This window comes from Theropithecus gelada, chromosome 1 (assembly GCF_003255815.1).
Source record: "Theropithecus gelada isolate Dixy chromosome 1, Tgel_1.0, whole genome shotgun sequence".
Taxonomy (NCBI): domain Eukaryota; kingdom Metazoa; phylum Chordata; class Mammalia; order Primates; family Cercopithecidae; genus Theropithecus; species Theropithecus gelada.
The window spans coordinates 38,817,272-38,837,357 of record NC_037668.1 but is presented as its reverse complement, the minus strand read 5'-3'; the positions used below and the strand labels follow the sequence as shown (position 1 = coordinate 38,837,357).

Sequence of the window (20,086 nt, the reverse complement as noted above, 5' to 3'; positions counted from 1 at the left end):
GTACCAAAATATCTCAACTACCCCTTAAACATATACATCTACTATGTATCCACTAAAATTAAAAATTGAAAATAAAAACAGGCCCAGCTTGTTTCTTTGTTTAAATCTGTAAATGTCTTTATTTCCCTTTGCTTTAAACAGTTCCAGGCCAGGCGCAGTGGCTCATGCCTGTAATCCAAGCACTTTGGAAGGGCAGGAGGATCACTTGAGGCCCAGAGTTTGAGAACAGCCTGGGCAACATAAGGAGACCCTGTCTCTACCAAAAATTTAAAAATTAGTCAAGTACGGTAGCATATGCCTATAGTCCAAGCTAATTTGGAGGTTGAGGTGAGAGCACTGCATGAGCCTGGGAGGTCGCAAGGCTGCAGTGAGTCATGACAGCAGCACCGCATTCCTGCCTGAATAAAAGAGTGAGACCCCGTCTCGAAAAAAAGTCAGGAGTTCAAGACCAGCCTGACCAACAGGATGAAACCCCGTCTCTACCAAAAATAAATACAAAACTTAGCCAGGTGTGGTGGCCCACGCCTGTAGTCCCAGCTACTAGGGAGGCTGAGGCATGAGAAGTGCTTGAACCCTGGAAGCAGAGGCTGCAGTCGAGCAGAGACTGCGCCACTGCACTCCACCTTGGGTGACAGAGTGAGACCCTGTTTCGAAAAAAAAGAGAGAGAGAGAAAAGAAAACATAAAAAAGAAAAAGGGCAGTTCCACAGGAGTTCACATTTCCCAGTTGACAGTTACTTTTTTTCAACTATTATTCTGCCATCCTGTGGCCTCCACCATTGAGATATTTGGCTGTCATTTCTTTTCTAGATAATCTCTCTTTTCACTCTGGCTGCTTTAATGGTCTTTGTCTCTGCAAGGAGTAGGGGCATTTATATTTAAATAAATAAATAAATAAATAAATAAATAGGTTTTTGTCACCAGTGTTCTACAATTTCACCATAAAATGTGTAGGTATGACTTTCTCTTTGTTTATTCTGCTTGGGATTCACTAGGCTTCCTAAATCTGAAGATTCATATCATTTACCAACTCTCAACAAAAATTCAATCATTTATTATAATTTTTTTTTTTTTTTGAGACAGAATCTCACCCTGTTGCTTAGGCTGGAGTGCAGCGGTGTGATCTCAACTTACTGCAATCTCCGCTTCCTGGGTTCAAGCAATTCTCCTGCCTCAGCCTCCCGAGTAGCTAGGATTACAGGGGCATGCCACCACAACCCACTCATTTTTGTATTTTTAGTAGATATGGGGTTTCAACATGTTGGCCAGGCTGGTCTCGAACTCCTGACCTCAAGTGAGTGCCTGCCTCAGCCTCCCAAAGTGCTGGGATTACAGGCATAAGCCACTGCTCCTGGCCTGATTTTTTTTTTTAATAATATCTTTCAAACCAGTATAGAAAAAAACGTGGAATAAAAGTGAGCAGAAGGAAATCTCCCCAACTCTCTATTCTCCCTTTTTGATATTTAGATATATGCTGGACCCCTGTTCTCTTTTTCTTCTTTTTGAAAGCTGAACGTCTGCATTCACAATTTTAATGTTCTACCTAGAAATTTCAATCCTACATACATTTCATGAGAAACCAAGGACTCTGTCCTCTATATCTCTAAATATCTTTTATATTTTTCATCTCCTTTGTTCTTTATGGTACGTTCTGGGTAATTTCTTCAGCGCTTTCAGTTTGTCAATTCTTCCTTCAGCTATGTCTAACCCCTATTTAACTCTTACAGCAAGTTGTCAATGTGAATTACCTTTTCATTTCTAGATATTCTATTTGGTGGTGGTGGTTGTTGTTGTTGTTGTTATTATTATTATTATTATTGATGCAGAGTCTCACTCTGTCACCCAGGCTGGAGGGCAGTGACGTGATCTCAGCTCACTGTAGCCTATGCCTCCCAGGTTCAAGCAATTCTCCTGCCTCGCCTCCCAAGTAGCTGGGACTACAGGCATGCACCACTACACCCAGCTAATTTTCGTGTTTTTAGTGGAGACAGGGTTTCACGATGTTGGCCAGGTTGGTCTTGAACTCCTGGCCTCAAGTGATTCATGTCTCCCAGTTTCCCACAGTGCTGGGATTACAGGTGTGAGCCACCACACCCAGCCCCTTATTCATATTTTTAATTCTCCTTTTTTTTTTTTGAGATGGAGTCTCACTCTGTTGCCCAGGCTGGAGTGCAGTGGCACAATCTTGGTTCACTGCAACCTCCACCTCCTGGGTTCAAGTGATTCTCCTGCCTCGGCCTCCCCAGTAGCTGGGATTACAGGTGCCCATCACCAGGCCCAGTTAATTTCTTGTATTTTGAGTAGAGATAGGGTTTCCAGGTTGGTCTTGAACTTCTGACCTCAAGTGATCTGCCTGCCTCGGCCTCCCAAAGTGCTAGGATCACAGGCATGAGCCATCGAGCCCGGACTTAATTCCCCTTTTCATCTGTTTAGCCCACTGACACGAACTGAGGGCACTGCTTGAGGCGAGAGGAGCCAGGTCCAAGGAGTCTGACTTGCTCAACCACGAAAGGAATCAATACCTCAGCCACCCTTATCACCCATTTTTGGCACATATGCAACACAGGAGGGCTATTTCAAGACACCCTGATCCTTATGAAGCAAACAGGGTATTTGGCTTCCCTGTCTAAAATATTCCAAACTTTTAAATTTCACTAATCAGTAAAAGTTTTAGGGAGAGGCATATGCTTGCCAACTTTATATTTACAAAATGAGAACAACAGATTTCTTTTTTTAACTGACTACACCATTATTTCATAAAAGACATTTAACACACAAGCATAGTGGGCCAGGCACAGTGGCTCATGCCTGTAATCACAGTTCTTTGGGAGGCTGAGGCAGGCAGATCTCTTGAGGCCAGGAGTTTGAGACCAGCCTGGCCAACAGGTGAAACCCTGTCTCTACCTAAAATATAAAAATTAGTCAGGCATGGTGGCACACACCTGTAATCCCAGCTACTCAGGTAGCTGAGGCAGGAGAATCACTTGAACTTGGGAGGCGGAGTTTGCAGTGAGCCCTGATCATACCACTGCACTCCAGCCTGGGTGACAAGAGTGAGACTCTGTCTCAACAACAAAAGTATGAAGAACATCTCTGAATAATACAAAATCTTTAAATGTAATACGTTTGACCCTAATTTGCTAAGGACTGGCATGGGTCTCCAGCTGGCATTTCTGACTATGGACTAGAGACTAAAGTGAATGGATCTTTCTCTTTCCCTAAATAAAAGAGCATATTAGAAAACTGGCTTCATTTTACCTTTTCTCACATGAGACACCATCGATATCCATGCTCTGGGAACGTGAGAGAGACTGAGATTGCGTTTCAAGGCTATTAGAGGGCGAGCTGCTGAGAGAACTGACTCCTTCACTGCTCTGGCTTCGATGGGCTACTCCTAAACAGAAAACATAGGAAGGATGAAGCCCCATGGGAAATAATGTTCAAGTTATTTGTAATAGCAACAGTAAACACGCACAGTCTGCAGTCACACTGTCATGACATTGCAGCAACCGAGGAATTTCTATCAGAAGATTATATAAAAAGCTGGAAACAATAATAAAATCATAGGAACATCACTAAGAAATCATAAGTTATCAATATACTTCATATGAGGTTGGTAACAGAGCTACCCCTAATACCTAAAACTCACCCCTCATCACCTCTCTTGCACCAATTCAAACTATGGTCCACAAATACAAATCAGAAACATAAATTAACTTCCATGATAGTCCAGAAAAATCCTTGGAATGCACCCAAAAGAAGAAATATTAATAAACCAGGCCATTGCAGTGGCTCATGCCTGGAATCCCAGCACTTTGGGAGGCCAAGGCAGATGGACAACCCGAAGTTGGGAGTTCGAGACCAGCCTGGCCAACATAGTGAAACCTCATCTCTACTAAAAATACAAAAATTAGCTGGGCGCCTGTAATCCCAGCTACTCAGGAAGCTGAGGCAGGAGAATCCCTTGAATCTGGGAGGAAGAGGTTGCAGTGAGCCAAGATCACAACACGCACTCCAGCCCAGGCGACAGAGCAAGACTCCATCTCAAAAACAACAAAAGGATGTATTAATAAACCTAAAGAAAAATGTGTGATAAAGCGAGTATAATAAAATGTTAATGAGACCAGGCATGGTGGCTCATGCCTATAATCCCAGAACTTTGGGAAGTCGAGGCAGGTGAATTACAAGGTCAGGAGATTGAGACCATCCTGGCTAACATGGTAAAACCCCGTCTCTACTAAAAATACAAAAAAATTAGCTGGCCAGCCTGGCTAACACGGTGAAACCCCGTCTCTACTAAAAAATACAAAAAACTAGCCTGGCGAGGTGGCGGGCGCCTGTAGTCCCAGCTACTCAGGAGGTTGAGGCAGGAGAATGGCGTAGACCCGGGAGGCGGAGCTTGCAGTGAGCTGAGATCCGGCCACTGCACTCCAGCCTGGGCGACAGAGCGAGACTCCGTCTCCAAAAAAAAAATTAGCTGGGCGTGGTGGTGGACACCTGTAGTCCCAGCTACTCGGGAGGCTGAGGCAGGAGAATCACTTGAACCCAGGAGGCAGAGGTTGCAGTGAGCCAAGATTGCGCTACTGCACTCCAGCCTGGGCAACAGAGTGAGACTGTTAATGTTAAATTTTAAAAAAGTGAATGACAGAATCTGGATGGTGAGTATACGGGTGTTCCCTGCAAATTTCTCTCAACTTTCCTATATGTTTAAAATTTTTATAATAAAATGTTGAAAAAAATACAAGAGGACTCAACAATGTCCTTTGATATAGATTGATCCATTTATTGGCTGGACACCTTAGTGGAAATTAAAAACCTGACACTTTGCTGCCCTCACAGAGCTGACAGTATAGTGAAACTGTAGTCATTAGCATAGGGACAGATGATTTCTCACAACAATTTCCTCATCGATGTCTCTAAAATCATGTTTTACATTGAAATTTTAAAAATTACTTTAACTCTATGAATATCTTCCCATGAAAAAAGAAGAATGTTTACCCAGGCATTTGCAAATACTTTAAAATATATATATCTATAGTGCTGAAAAGGAAAATGACACATGTTTTAAAAAACTATTGGCTAGGCACGATGGCTCACACCTGTAATCTCAGCACTTTGGGGGGCCGAGGAAGGTGGCTCATTTGAGGTCAGGAGTTCGAGACCAGCATGGCCAATGTGGTAAAATCCTGTTTCTACTTAAAATACAAAATTTAGCTGGGCATGGTGGCGCACGCCTATAATCCCAGCTACTTGGGAAACTCAGGCAGGAGAATCGCACTAACTTGGGAGGTGGAGGTTGCAGTGAGCCAAGATCACCCCACTGCACTGCAGCCTGGGTGACAAAGCAAGACTCCACCTCAAAAAAAAAAAAAAAAAGATATGAAAAAAGAAAATTTGAGTTACCCGTTGTAGTGAAAACAATTACTGAATAAATATAATTTTAACACTTCCAGCATTCTATGAAAGCAAACTTGCTACCTTTTAATGTTTCTCTTCAATGAAGAACACTACAAAACATTTATTCATTCCTGAAAGCAGTTCTTCACATGTACTAATTTATTAAAACTTCTGCACGACTTACGAAGGAAATAAGAAGGAACTTGATACCAAAGAACTGAATATGGAAAGGGAAAATAGTAACTTTAAGTGGAAAAACATGGCCAGCACTAACTTAAGCATGTGATGATGTTTTAACACCACCAGGGACATCATGTGGATATTACATACCCCTGATACGATGTGATGGGAACGGCACTTCACCTGTGTGACAAAATCTTCCCCAAAACCCACAACCCCAGTCTCATCATGAGGAAAACACCAGACAAAGCCAAATTAAGGGACATTCTACAAAGTACTGACTAGTATTCTTCAAAATTGTCAAGATCATGAAAACAGGACTGAGATACTGTCGTAGACCAATGGAGACTAAGGAGACTCATGTTTAGTTAAAATCATATTCAGGCTAATTCCTTAGTTTTGACAAATGAACCAGATATTAACATTAGGGGAAACTGGATGAAGGGTACACAGGAATCCTGTATACTATCTTCATAACTTCTCTATACATTGAAAGTTAGTCTAAAATAAACATCTATTTTACAAAAAAACCAGGACTGGACACCGGTTCCATCATTTCTAGTTTTGTAATCTTAACCGAATCTTCTTACTTAATATTTTTACCTATGCTCTACAATACTGTCATCTGTGCAGCCTACTTCGTAGTTCTACTTCGAGGAGCCAATGAAAAAAAACAATGTGAATGTGTTTACAAGTTCTATAGATACACCTGTACGCGTCAGACAAGAACAGAATGAGAAATCAGATTTGCCTTGTTACCACAACATCTGCTCTGGTCTTGCCCACTTTTAGCATATTTAAGTACTAAAAAAGAGAGGGGGAGGCCAGGCATGGTGGCTCAAGTCTGTAATCCCAGCACTTTGGGAGGCTGAGGGAATAGATCACTTGAGGTCAGGAGTTTGACACCAGCCTGGTGAAACTCTGTGTCTACTAAAAATACAAACATTAGCCGGGTGTGGTGGCACACACCTATAGTCCCAGCTACTCGGGAGGCTGAGGCACGAGAATTGCTTGAACCCGGGAGGCAGAGGCTGCAGTGAGATCATGCCACTGCACTCCATCCTGGGCAACAGAGTGAGACTACATCTCAAAAAAAGAGAAAAGAGAGGGGGAACCTTATCCTACCACGGTTCAATGACTTTTCCCTCTCAAGCTATCATTTCAAATAATCACACAGGTGTAATTCCTGTGGATCCACTGATGCTTCTACAGTGGCATTACTTGTTAAAAGTAACTCACAGTGAACAAACAAATGTAATTTATAATCTACCTAACTACTGTAGCTAAAAAGGATATATGCATAAAACTGGATTTTGAGTCCCCCCAGTCCTCATACCTCATTTATCTCAACATCTAAGGTCATTTCCTCCCCCCTGCACCCCTCCCTGATAACTAAGAATACATTTCACAGTGAGTATTTAATAGTCACTGAACACTTTGGGAGGCCAAGGCGGGTGGATCACCTGAGGTCAGGAGTTCAAGAACAGCGTGGCCAACATGGCGAAACCCTGTCTCTACTAAAAAATACAAAAAAATAGCTGGGCGTGGCGGTGGGCGCTTGTAATCCCAGCTACCCAGGAGGCAGGAGAACTGCTTGAATCTGGGAGGCGGAGGTTGCAGTGAGGCGAGATGGCGCCACTGTACTCTAACCTGGGGAACAGGGCAAAACTCCTTCTAAAAGAAAAACAAAGTCACCGAATACAAGAGAGCTTTGAGGGTATTTTCTAAATTTATGGCAGCCACATCAAATGGATGCTATTAGTGAACTCTGTACTTGTTCTTAGTACCTTAGTTTCTCTATAAAATGATAGAACTGATGTTTAAAAAAAAATCTCTAACACTTTACAGTTCCATTAAAGTTACAAATTACGTGTTGCTATTTTTTGAAAACCATACTGCATAGTTTACAATAACAAATCTAAATACTCCATTATGCACCCCCTGTCAAAACAGTGACAAATTTTAGAAACAAAAGAGAAACTGAACCACACAACCTTGGCTGGTGAACATTTTCTGACCCTTCACAAAGGCTTTCTCTCAGGTCAGGGCTGAACTAGTCTCTTTCATCTACCACATTCAGGGAGCCCCGGGAAGACGGGAAGACGGGAAGACGCACCACCTGATTAAACAGAACAGCCTGAAGTCAAGAGGCCTAAGGCCACAAGGTAACAAGTTATTTTCATTCTTTAGGATCACAATATTTCCTGTCACTAGGAGAAGAAAGGAACAAAGGAGTTTTGCTTCACTAAGGATAGGGGATGGGTACGGTGACAGGCCAAGGTGTGGCTCTCAGTCTACTTCAGGGGATGAATCCTGCCAAACCTGACCAATGTCCACTTGCTGGAGGCTGGCTAGGGCTTGATGTTAAAGCTCTCCAGGTATGAACATTCAACTCTAGGTGTTAAAGGTGACAAATTCTTCTGAATCCAAAGATTTCAAAATCTTAACTTTTTCTTAAACTTACTTCCCTTGGATTCCAATTGGGAAACTGGAGAGAGGCCGGGTACAGTGGCTCATGCCTGTAATCCTAACACTTTGGGAGGCCAAGGTAGGGGGATCGCTTGACCCCAGGAGTCTGCGACCAGCATCACCAACATGGTGAAACCCCATCTCTACTAAAAATACAAAAAAAATTAGCCAGGCATGGTGGCGGGCGCCTGTAATTCCAGCTACTCAGGAGGCTGAAGCAGTAGAATTGCTTGAACCTGGGAGGTGGAGGCTACAGTGAGCCAAGATTGCGCCACTGCACTCCAGCCTGGGCGACTTGAGCAAGACGATGTCGCAAAACAAAAAGAAAGAAGAAAAAGAAAACTAAAGAGAGATGGTGAAGAAACCTCCCAGTGTAGTCCCAAATCAATGCAGTCAACCCTACTACTTCCTGGATACCTATTATGAGCTCAACAGATAAAAGAGAAATACAAGAAAGTTTCTTTTTCAGAGCTTTCAATCTAGTTTGGAAGACAAGATAAATGTACCCAAAACTAAGAGTGGTTTGTGTGGCACAATCTCTACTGGTTATAGGCCTTTTGGGGTGAATATATATGTTGACTGGGACAGCAACAGAGAACATGCTCTGAAAATCAAGATAGTGAATTACATGAAGAGGGTGGAACATGATTACAGAGCACTTTGCAAGCCCTCAGATTAGATTATAATTGGAAATAAGGAGATGAGGAAGGCTTTCAAGCAGGTGAGTGACATGTATTATCTTTCCCACCAAGCCATAAGATCTTTAAGGGACAGGAACACATGGTATAGAAACCACTCTCACAATATTTGCCCCTGGGCCTTTGTTAGGCTCGGACACATGACAAAGGCCATGAAAGCAGCACCGTGGCACAGTTCACATCCCACTGTGTGGGGAGAGTGCTAGTGGGCAGTTTGGAGTCAGAAGCAGACAGCTGGTAAAACTACAGGCACAGCAGAGGTTGCAGAATCAGGTTAGCAAAAATGGGGCAGGGGGTGGGGGCTACAGATAGGGAAAAGTACAAGAATCAACCCCAAGTCAAAACAGGAAGTGTATTGATTCCCAGCACTGCACGCTTCTCATGAACAAGACACCATCAGCACTTTTACCAGATTTACAAAGTAATTAGTATGACCCTAGAATAATGCTATAAGATGAAGCCCAGAACTAATAAAACATACCCCTTTGCTGGCCTAAAGGCCACTCTAATTCGAGGAAGTGCCCATGCCAGCATAGGACATACCTGTTCTAACTCAGAATTAAAATGTACAAGCAAAAAGCAAAGGATTTCAACCACGGCTAGGAGCCTTCTGAACTCAGTAGCCTTTTAGGGGTCCTGCTGCAGCCCTGAGGCCTTGAGGCTTCTGTCTGAGCCTCTATCTCTAGCCAGCTGCTTAACCACCCTGGAATTCTCTTTCTCCCAAGCTAGACCAAATAGAAGAGAAAAAAGGAAAAAAAAAAAAGATTTTAATACAGCAATCAATGATAGGACCAAAGTTATAATTTCGTTGTCATTGTGGATAGCATTCTTAGCCAAAGACAACTTACCATAAAAGAATGGCTTCGATTTTGTTGACATTCCTACAGATGTATTAATAAGCAAACATAATGTTTATTAAAGACTCAAAATTAGAGAAGGAAAATGAGGGGAAATTGAAGATGACTATTCCAGCCCTGTCTTGCATCAATCATTGGCAAGTCCATTCTTGCCCCAGGACCTTTGCATCTGTTTTTCTTCTGTCTGCAAAGATCGCCCCACAGATATCCACTTGGTTTGCTCACTCACTTCATTCAGGCCTCTGCTAAAAATGTCACATTCTTCTAGAACCAGAAATACCACTTGACCCCAGCAATCCCATTACTGGGTATAAACCCAAAGGATTATAAATCATTCTACTATAGAGACACATGTACACGTATGTTTATTGCAGTACTATTTACAATAGCAAAGACTTGGAACCAACCTAAATGCCCATTGATGATAGACTAAAAAAAAAAACGTGGTACATATACACCATGCAATACTATGCAGCCGTAAAAAAGAATGAGATCATGTCCTTTACAGGGACATGGATGAAGGTGGAAGCCACCATCCTCAGTAAACTGACACAGAAACAGAAAACCAAACACTGCATGTTCTCACTCATAAGTGGGAGCTGAACAATGAGAACACAGGGACACAGGGACGGGAGCAACACACTGGGGCCTATTGCGGGGAGGGTGGGCACAAGGTGAGGGAGAGCATTAGGACAAATACCTAATGCATGCGAGGCTTAAAACCTAGATGACGGGTTGATAGGTGCAGCAAACCATCATGGCACATGTGTACCTATGGAACAAACCTGCATGTTCTGCATGTGTATCCCGGAACTTAAAGTTAAAAAAAAAAACAAAAGTCACCTTCTTAATAGGACCTACAGCAATTATGTACACACCCCCAGCGGTACTTATGCCAACATACTGGTCTCTTTTCCTCTATAATCACCGTCATCTGAAAGATTTTATGGTTTTGTTTGTTTTTGTTTTTTGAGACAGAGTCTCACTCTGTTGTCCAGGCTGGAGTGCATGGCACAATCTCGGCTCACTGCTACCTCAACTTCCCAGATTCAAGTGATTCTCATGCCTCAGCCTCCCCAGTAGCTGGGCCTACAGGTGCACACTACCACACCTGGCTAATTTGTGTATTTTTTTGTAGAGGTAAGGTCTCACTATGTTGTCCAGGCTGGTCTTAAACCCTGGGTTCAAGCGATCCTCCCACCTAGACCTCCCAAAGCGCTAGGATTACAGGCATGAGCCGCCATGCCCAGCTGGGTATTTAAATTGTTTTCTCTCACTAAAATATAAGCCACACAGCCTAGAACAGAACCTACTGCATAGGGGGATTTAAATAAATATGATGTATTAAGTGAAGCCTATGTGAATTTAGAGCATTCAATAAATCAATGTAACAACCAACATAAACAAACAGATAAAACACACCAAACAAATCTGGAGGGATAAGAATAGGCCAGGAACAGTGGCTCATGCCTGTAGTCCCAATACACTGGGAGGCCAAGGTGGGAGGATCACTTGAGCCCAGGTTTTGAACCAACCTGGGTAACACAGTGAGAACTCGTCTGCACAAATAATTAAAAAATTAGGATGGGCGTGGTGGCAATTCCAGCACTTTGGGAGGCCACGGCGGGCAGATCACCTGAGGTCAGGAGTTTGAGTACAGCCTGGTCAACATGGTCAAATCTTGTCTCTACTAAAAATACAAAAATTAGCAGGGCGTGGTGGCCGGTGCCTGTAATCCCAGCTACTCGGGAGGCTGAGGCAGGAGAATTGCTTGAACCCGGGAGGCAGAGGTTGCAGCGAGCCGAGATCACATCATTACACTCCAGCCTAGGCAACAAGAGCGAAACTCCAACTCAAAAAAATATATATATATATTAGCCAGGCGTAGTGACGCATGTTGGAAGGGTGAGGCGGAAGGATCACTTGAGCCTGGGAGGTTGAGGCAGCAGTGAGTTGAGATTCCATTGCTGCACTCCAGCCTGGGTGACAAAGTGGGACCCTGTCTCAAAAAACCTGGTGGGTAGAGGTTGCGGTGAGCTGAGATCATGCCATTGTATGCCAGCCTGGACAACAAGAGCGAAACTTCGTCTCAATAATAATAATACTGTTGTTTATAAAAAGTAGAATTTTTAAAAATACATAAAACGTTATTATTTATGACAGTCAACATTCTGTACAATAGATCACTAAAGCTTTTTCCTCTGATCTAGCTGAAATTTTGTACCCTTTGATCAACATCTCCTTCCTCATCCACCCCCATTCCCTAGCCTCTGGTAACCACCATCTATTCTCTATTTGTATGAGTTCAACTTTTTAAGCTCCCACATATTAGTGAAAACATGCAATATTTGCCTTTCTGTGCCTAGCTTATTTCACTTAGCATGGTGTCTTCCAAGTTCATCCATGTTGCCACAAATGACAGAATTTCTTTCTTTTTGAAGGCTGAATAATATTCCATTGTGGATACGTATCACAGTTTCTTCTCCCATTTATCTGAAGATGGATTCTTTTTTTTTTTTTGAGACGGAGTTTCGCTCTATCGCCCAGGCTGGAGTGCAGTGGCCAGATCTCAGCTCACTACAAGCTCTGCCTCCCGGGTTCACGCCATTCTCCTGCCTCAGCCTCCCAAGTAGCTGGGACTACAGGCGCCCGCCACCTTGCCCGGCTAGTTTTTTTTTTGTACTTTTTAGTAGAGACGGGTTTTCACCATATTAGCCAGCATGGTCTCGATCTCCTGACCTCGTGATCCGCCCGTCTCGGCCTCCCAAAGTGCTGGGATTACAGGCTTGAGCCACCGCGCCCGGCCTGAAGATGGATTCTTTAGGTTGCCTCCATACCTTGGTTATTTGGAATAATGCTGCAATGAACATGAGTGCAGGTATCTCTTCAGCATATAAATCTAATTCCTTTGGATATATACTCAGAGTGGGACTGCCAGATCATATGGTAGCTCTATTTTTAGTTTTCTGAGGGACCTCCATATTGTTTTGTAAAATAGCTATATAAATTTACACTCTCACCAAGGTACAATTTTTTTCATTCTTTCTTTTTTTTTTTTTTTTTTTTTGAGATGGAGTCTCACTCTCACCACACTGGAGTGCGTGGCGTGATCTTGGCTCACTGCAACCTCTGCCTCCTGGGTTCAAGCGATTCTCCCACCTCAGCTTCCAGAGTAGCTGGGATTACAGGCACCCACCACCATGCCCAGCTAATTTTTGTATTTTTAGTAGAGACGGGGTTTTACCACGTTGGCCAGGCTGGTCTCAATCTCCTGACCTCATGATCCCCCCCATCTTGGCCTCCGAAAGTGCTGGGATTACAGGTGTGAGCCACCACACCGGGCCGGTAGAATTTTCAATCAGATAAACGCCTGTGTGAAAATGCTCCAAAAAAACCCCACAACGCATAGCCAGGAGCCTGAGAAAGTGACTATTTGTGGCTGTACTCTGTTAAGTACAGGACACCAACATCTGCACCTCTTCATAAGTTCATGCCCTCATGCTAAACAGTGAGCCCCTGGAGGCCCCCAACTGAGACTTCCCCATCCTGCAATCCTAGCTCTCAATACAGTGCCCAATAGACAGAAGCCATTTGTTAACTATTCAAGTGCATGAATGGAAGCAGGATGAAGACCATTTGAGTCAATATGTTAAAGAATAATTTTAAGTTAAATAATCATTAAGTAGGTTAAAAACTAGCGGCCAAAGAAAAGAAACAAATTCTGTTTCTGATCCAGACCCCAGAACTAGCCCAGAGGCCAAATATATAATCTGGCTTCTCACTAGTTCCAAAGAGGCCCCTGTTCATTTCTGCTCCCACAGCAAAGGATCTTTACCTGGGGTCCACAGATGGAAACAGATGTTAAGGGGCTGAAATTATAGCAGTTTGACTAGTTGCTAAGTCTTTCATTTAAATCATTAGTAAAGAAGCACATAAATAACTATATTAAAATATTTAAAAACACGTTGATAACTATATTCCTATATAATTGTGTAATCCTATTTTGTTACACACATTTAAAAGTAAATTTTGGGCCAGGCGCGGTGGCTCAAGCCTATAATCCCAGCACTTTGGGAGGCCGAGACGGGCGAATCACAAGGTCGGGAGATCGAGACCATCCTGGCTAACATGGTGAAACCCCATCTCTACTAAAAAATAAAAAAAAAAAAAACTAGCCGGGCGAGGTGGCGGGTGCCTGTAGTCCCAGCTACTCGGGAGGCTGAGGCAGGAGAATGGCATAAACCCGGGAGGCAGAGCTTGCAGTGAGCTGAGATCTGGCCACTGCACTCCAGCCTGGGTGACTTAGCGAGACTCCGTCGCAAAAAAAAAAAAAAAAAAGTAAATTTTGAGGTCAGGTGCGGTGGCTCACACCTGTAATCCCAGCACTTTGGGAGGCCGATGGAGGAGGACCACTTGAGGTCAGAAGTTCAAGACCAGCCTGGCCAACATGGTGAAACCCCGTCTCTACTAAAAATACAAAAAAATTAGCCGTGCGTGGTGGCGCATGCCTGTAATCCCAGCTACTCAGGAGGTTGAGGCAGGAGATTCACTTGAACCCAGGAGGCAGACTATGCCACTGCCCTCCAGCCTCGCTGACAAAGTGGGACTCCATCTCAAAAAAATAAAATAAAAGTATATTTTGAGAAGTTAATCAAAGCCTTCCCCAGTTTGCCAAAGGGAACCATGGAATGAAAACAATTGAGAACTCCATGCCTGTAATCCCAACACTTTGAGAGACTGAGGCAGGAAGATCGCTTGAGGCCAGGAGTTCAAAACCAGCCTAGGTAACATAGTAAGACTTCATCTCTACAAAGAAATTAAAAAATTAGCCAGGCATGATGGCTCACACCTGTAGTCCCAGCTACTTCTGAGGCCGAGGCAGTAGGACCACTTAAGCTCAGGAGTTTGTGGCCGCAATGAGCCATGGTCTCACCACTGTACTCCAGCCTGACTTTGTCTTAGAAAAACAAAAATGAAACCTGCCAGCTCTAGAGAGTATACAGGCAACTGGAAGACCCATTCCACTAGACCTAAGAATCCTGTCAAGATGAAAATGGTTGATAAAGGACCTGTCGGGGGACTCCAAAGCAATCATGACCTCCTCTTCAGAGGTCACGACAGCGAGGAAGGTTAAGGCCTTCGTTGGATATACTCAAGATGTTTGATAAGCAAACATCAAAGAGAAGACAAGCATAATTCCAAAACAAGGCTGTAAAATAAAATCACCCGAGACAGTTAAGAAGTTCTGAAGATGAAGCAATCACAAATCATCTAAAGATAAGGGAAGGAACTAAGAAAACTAGACTGTCCTCCAAAGAATTTAATAAACACAGATATTAAAAAGGAAATGAAAGAACATCTCCTCCCCAACTAGGCTAAAAGCTCTTTAAGGAAAGAAACTGAGTCTCACTCATCTTTGCACTGCCATAAGCAAGTACTGTGTGTGACCTGCAGTAAGCCCTACATTTTAAATGTAGAAGTAGCAGAATCAGCCAGGCACGGTGGCTCACATCTGTAATCCCAGCACTTGGGAGGCTGAGACAGGTGGATCACCTGAGGTCAGGAGTTCGAGACCAGCCTGGCCAACACAGTGAAACCTCGTCTCTACTAAAAATACAAAACTTAGCCACGTGTGGTGGTACACACCTGTAACCCCGGCTACTCGGAGGCTGAGGTGGGAGAATCACTTTAGCCCGGGTGATGGAGGTTGCAGTAAGCCGAGATCATGCCACTGCATTCCAGCCTGGGTGACAGAGAGAGACTCTGTCTAAAAAAAAAAAAAAAAAAAAAAAAAAAAAAAAAAAAGCAGCATAATCAGTGTTAAATATAAAAAAGTGGCATTCGTCTGTAGGAAAAGCATCACCCACATATATAAAGTTCTGAGAGAGGCAAGAGCAGTGCCATATAACAATGCAGTAAAACATGAAGAAATGTCTGGAATGGCAAGTCTGGAACAGCAGTGACCTGTGGACTTAGTTCCACAGGCACTAGTTATGTTGTCATGTACATTTGAAATATTTTATATAATAACTTTTTTCTAATTTTAGAAGAAAATGAATAGACTGAGGGTTTTTTAAATTCTGCTCAGCGCTCAGCACACCAGGAAAAACAGAGACAATCCAGCTGGTTGTGGTGAGAGGAACAATGTCAGCCAGCTGTTTTTCAAAAGAACTCAAATCTTACTTCACTTCTAACATTTCCAACAAGAAATATTTCTTTCATTCATTTAGCCACAGAATGCCTGGCATTTCCAGGGTGCTTGCCATGTGCTAAGCGTGATGCTGGGGGTAAGGGGATGAGCAACACTAGCAAGGCTCCTGCCTAACCTTACATTCAAAGGGAAGAGGAGACACAGATCAAAAACGAAGAAATAATATTCCTATTTGTAAGGAGGGTCTTAGCAGATGTAAGCAAGTTTAAATAAGCTCATACTCACTTAGGGTAGTCCCTAATCCAGTAGCTGTCATAAAAGGGAAATCTGGATACAGACACACACAGAACAAAGATGGCCATGTGAAGACAGAGGTGAAGACTGGAGTTATGTTCACAAGCCAAGAAATGCCAAGGACCACCAGCAGCCATCGGAAGACAGAAGAAAGGATTCTCCCTTTGAGCAGGGGGCATGACCCTGCCAACACCTCGGATTTGGACTTCTAGCCTCTAGAACTGTGAGAAAATAACACTGCTGCTGTAAGCCTTTAAAAGTTCATGACAGGTTGTTACAGCAGCCCTGGGAAACTACAGAAGCAGATGGCACTGCAAGAAGCTGGGACTAGGCCGGGCACAGTGGTTCATGCCTGTAATCCCAGCACTTTGGGAGGCTGAGGGGGTGGATCATTTGAGGTCAGGAGTTCGAGACCAGACTGGCCAACATGGTGAAACCTAGTCTATACTAAAAATACAAAAATTAGCTAGGCATGGTGGTGGGCGCCTGTAATCCAGCTACTTAGGAGGCTCAGGCAGGAGAGTTGCTTGAACCCAGGAGGCAAACGTTGCAGTGAGCCAAGATCGTGTCACTGCACTCCAGCCTAGGCAACAGAGCGAGACTGTATCTCAAAAAAAACGAAAAGAAAAGAAAAAGAAAAACAGAAAGCACTTTTTGAGTCTGGAACAAAAATCTCTCAACCACATTCAGTGGATAATAAATCTGCCCACTAGCCCTAGGTCTAACTTCCAGGACCACAGAAAACAAATACAAGCCATCACCTTCATCATGCCAACTTTTCACACTCTCTAATGGACAGCTATCGTTTCACACTCTCTAATGGACAGCTATCGTATTTTCTTGAAATTTCTTTTTCTCTTTTTTGAGACAGGGTCTTGCTCTGTTGCCCAGGCTGGAACGCAGTGGTGTGATCACAGCTCACGGCAACTTCCACCTCCTGGGCTCAAGCAATTGTCACACCTCAGCCTCCCGAGTAACTGGGACTAAATGTGTGCACCATCACGCCCGGCTAATTTTTTGAATTTTTTGTAGAGATGGGGTTTTACTATGTCACCCAGGCTGGTCTCGAACTCCTGGGCTCAAGGGATCCTCCCACCTTGGCTTCCCAAAGTGTTATGATTACAGGCATGAGCCACTGCACCTGGCCTGAACAGAGAATAGATGTAACCTGTCTTAAGAGAGATTTTCTGTTTGTTTTTTCACTTGTTTATTTTGGAAATCATGAAAATCTGTTTAACCCATCAGAGCATGGCTAATAACATCCAATTGTTTGTGACTATGAATAATGATGACTATGTGAGAAACATAATCAGGACTACTTAGCATAGAGGTGCACAGGCAAGAATTAACCATTTAGGGAATGCCCAAGCGTTTCTGTTAGTTTGTGTAACAGCATATGGGCTGTTACACAATGTTGCACTTACGCTTTAGTGGGGCCCCTCTGGCTCTACACTGAGAACAGACTCAAGTAAAGCAAGGGTGGGCATGAGAAGACCAGTTAGGAGGCTGTTCCAGAAATCCAGGCAAGAGATGCTGGTGCCTTGGAACTGGGTAATAGAGGTGGAGGTGATGAGAAGAAACGAGGTGGTGAGACTCTGGTCTGCTTCTAGTTTTCTGACACCTCTAGAGCAGGGCCAAGCAAGCTCTAGTCCACAGGCCAAATCTGGGCTACTGCCTGTTTCTGTAAGTGAAGTTTTACTGGAACACAGTTACGCTTGTTCATTTACATATGTTCTATGGCAGCTTTTGTGCTACAGAAGCAGAGATAAACAGTTCTAACCTCACAGCCTCCAAAGCCAAAAATATTTACTATCTGGCTCTTAACAGAAAGAGTTTGTCAATCCAGGTCTAGAAAATATCAATTGTCATTTATTGAGATGGAAACCTGGGAGAAGATAAAATGTGAGGAAACAGCAAAGCCTGATTTGGGGCATGCTAGCTGTGACATGCCTGTTAGACATCCAAGCAGAGATGTCAGGTAAAGCGCTGGATGTATCAGCCTGAGGTTCAAGGAGCAGGTCCAAGTTGGAGATAAAAGCTTAGGAATCATCAAATGAGGGTAATTAAAGCCAGGACACTGGATGACATCAGTAAGAGAATAAACCTGGACAGAAAGGACAAGAGGTTAAATATTGAGCCCTTGAATCCTAACATTTAGAAGTCAGGGAAATGAAAAGGAAGCAGGCAAAGAGTGGAGAAGGAACAGATAGAGAGACTGCGGGAAAACCAGGAGCATGTGCTGTTCTGGAAGCCAAAAGAAAAACGTGTTTCCAGGAGAAGAGGGTGAAAGCCATGTCTAATGAGGCTGACGGGTCAGACCAGACAGTGACTCAGAGCAACCACAGAGCAACCACGGGAAGCCTCGCCTGACCGGAGTTGATTCAGCAAAGAGTGCAAGGGCAGAAGGGGACGGAGAGGACAGGCAATTCATTCCAGAAGTTCTGCTGCAAAGGTTTTGGTGCAGAGATGTGGGGGAGACGCTGGCAGGGGGAATTAGATCAAGAGAGTTCCTTTTGTTCATTCCCATGATGGGAAAAGTAATAGCATTATATAGGCTGTTTAAAATAAAAAAAAAAAAAAAGGCTATATGAGATGGAAAATCTGATGAAGGAAGAGAAAGCAACTGCTGGAGGGAAGGCTGAGTAACTGAGGGGAGATGGGTTCTAGGGTCCAGGCTTCAACAGGAGACAAGAACTGGGCACACATACAGGTAGGCAGATGGATGTGATGACTGGGGCTGAAAGAGGTTCCCTGCCTAGGCTCTGCCTGCATCTGTTTTCTCAATGAAATATGAACCCAGAGTTATGAACCCTGTGGTGGCACATGCCTATAGTCCCAGCTACATGGGAGACTGAGGCAGATGGAACATCTGACCCTAGGAGCTTTAAGCTGTAGTGCACTATGATTATGCCTATGAACAGTCACCACACTCCAGCCTGGGCAACATAGCAAGACCTCAGAGCCAAAGGAAAGGAAAGGAAGGGAAAGGAAAGGAAAGGGAAGGGGAAGGGGAAGGGGAAGGGGAAGGGGAAGGGAGAAAGGAAGGAAAGGAAAGGAAGGAAATAAAAGGAAGGAAATGAAAGGAAGGAAAGGAAGGAAAGAAAGGAAGGGAAGGAAGGGAAGGAAGAAAAGAAAGAAAGAAAAAGAAAGAAAAGAAAAGAAAAGAAAAAAGAAAAGAAAAGAAAAGAAAGAAGGGAAGCCAGGCCATCAGCTGAGAGAGTGAGCATGGAGAATGAGGTCCTGAACACTGGAGAAGGTATGAAACAGATCAGCAGAGTGAGTGAACTGGGAAGCATGGTGTAACGGCCTGCCAGTATCAAGGGTCTACTTGAGTTTGTGATCATGAATTTCATTTTTGTTGTTGTTGTTGTTTAGCGTCTCACTGCATCACCAGGCTGGAGTGCAGTGACGTGATCTTGGCTCACTGCAACCTCCACCTCCCGGGTTCAAGCGATTCTCCTGTCTCAGCCTCCTGAGTAGCTGGGATTACAGGCACCTGCCCCCGCACCTGGCTGATTTTTGTGTTTTTAGTAGAGACTGGGTTTCACCATGTTGGCTAGGCTGGTCTCGAACTCCTGACCTCAAGCGATCTACCCACCTTGGCTTCCCAAAGTGCTGGGATTACAGGCATGAGCCACCACGCCCAGCCACGTAATCATGAATTTGAAATGAGACAGACATTTCAAAAGTTTTCAATTAGTTCAAATGGTTTCAAATGGTTCTGAGTTTTTCTATAGCCTTATTCCAGTGCATGAGAGAGATTAGGTGGGGAATGGGATTTAACCAAGATCCTGGTTTAAATAAGCAAATAAGACAAAGTGACAGAGGTTCTCTCCAGGACAGATTCCAGCATTTCAGGTATGGCCTGACCAGGGTGAGGCAAAGAGCACTGTTGTCAGTACTGTGTCCAAGGAAAATCACATTTGGAATCCTGAACCCGTCAATCCTACCAGAAGACCATCAGAGCTTCTCAGAGACATACAGAGGAAACATTATAGGCAAGGGCATTCTTTATTACTAATAGGTGTTTTGGCTGAACCA

The 20,086-nt window shown here is 43.7% G+C and overlaps 1 protein-coding gene across 3 annotated transcripts in view; it reads right to left on the bottom strand.

The window, feature by feature from the left end:
• The window catches only part of UBE4B (ubiquitination factor E4B), a 149,087-nt gene that overhangs the window by 87,887 nt on the left and 41,114 nt on the right, over window positions 1-20,086 (bottom strand). For all 3 annotated transcript variants that reach the window (XM_025389232.1, XM_025389240.1, XM_025389248.1), the window contains exon 3: window positions 3,258-3,393. In XM_025389232.1, the coding sequence (XP_025245017.1) occupies window positions 3,258-3,393 (136 nt within the window). The remainder of the gene's footprint in view (window positions 1-3,257; window positions 3,394-20,086) is intronic.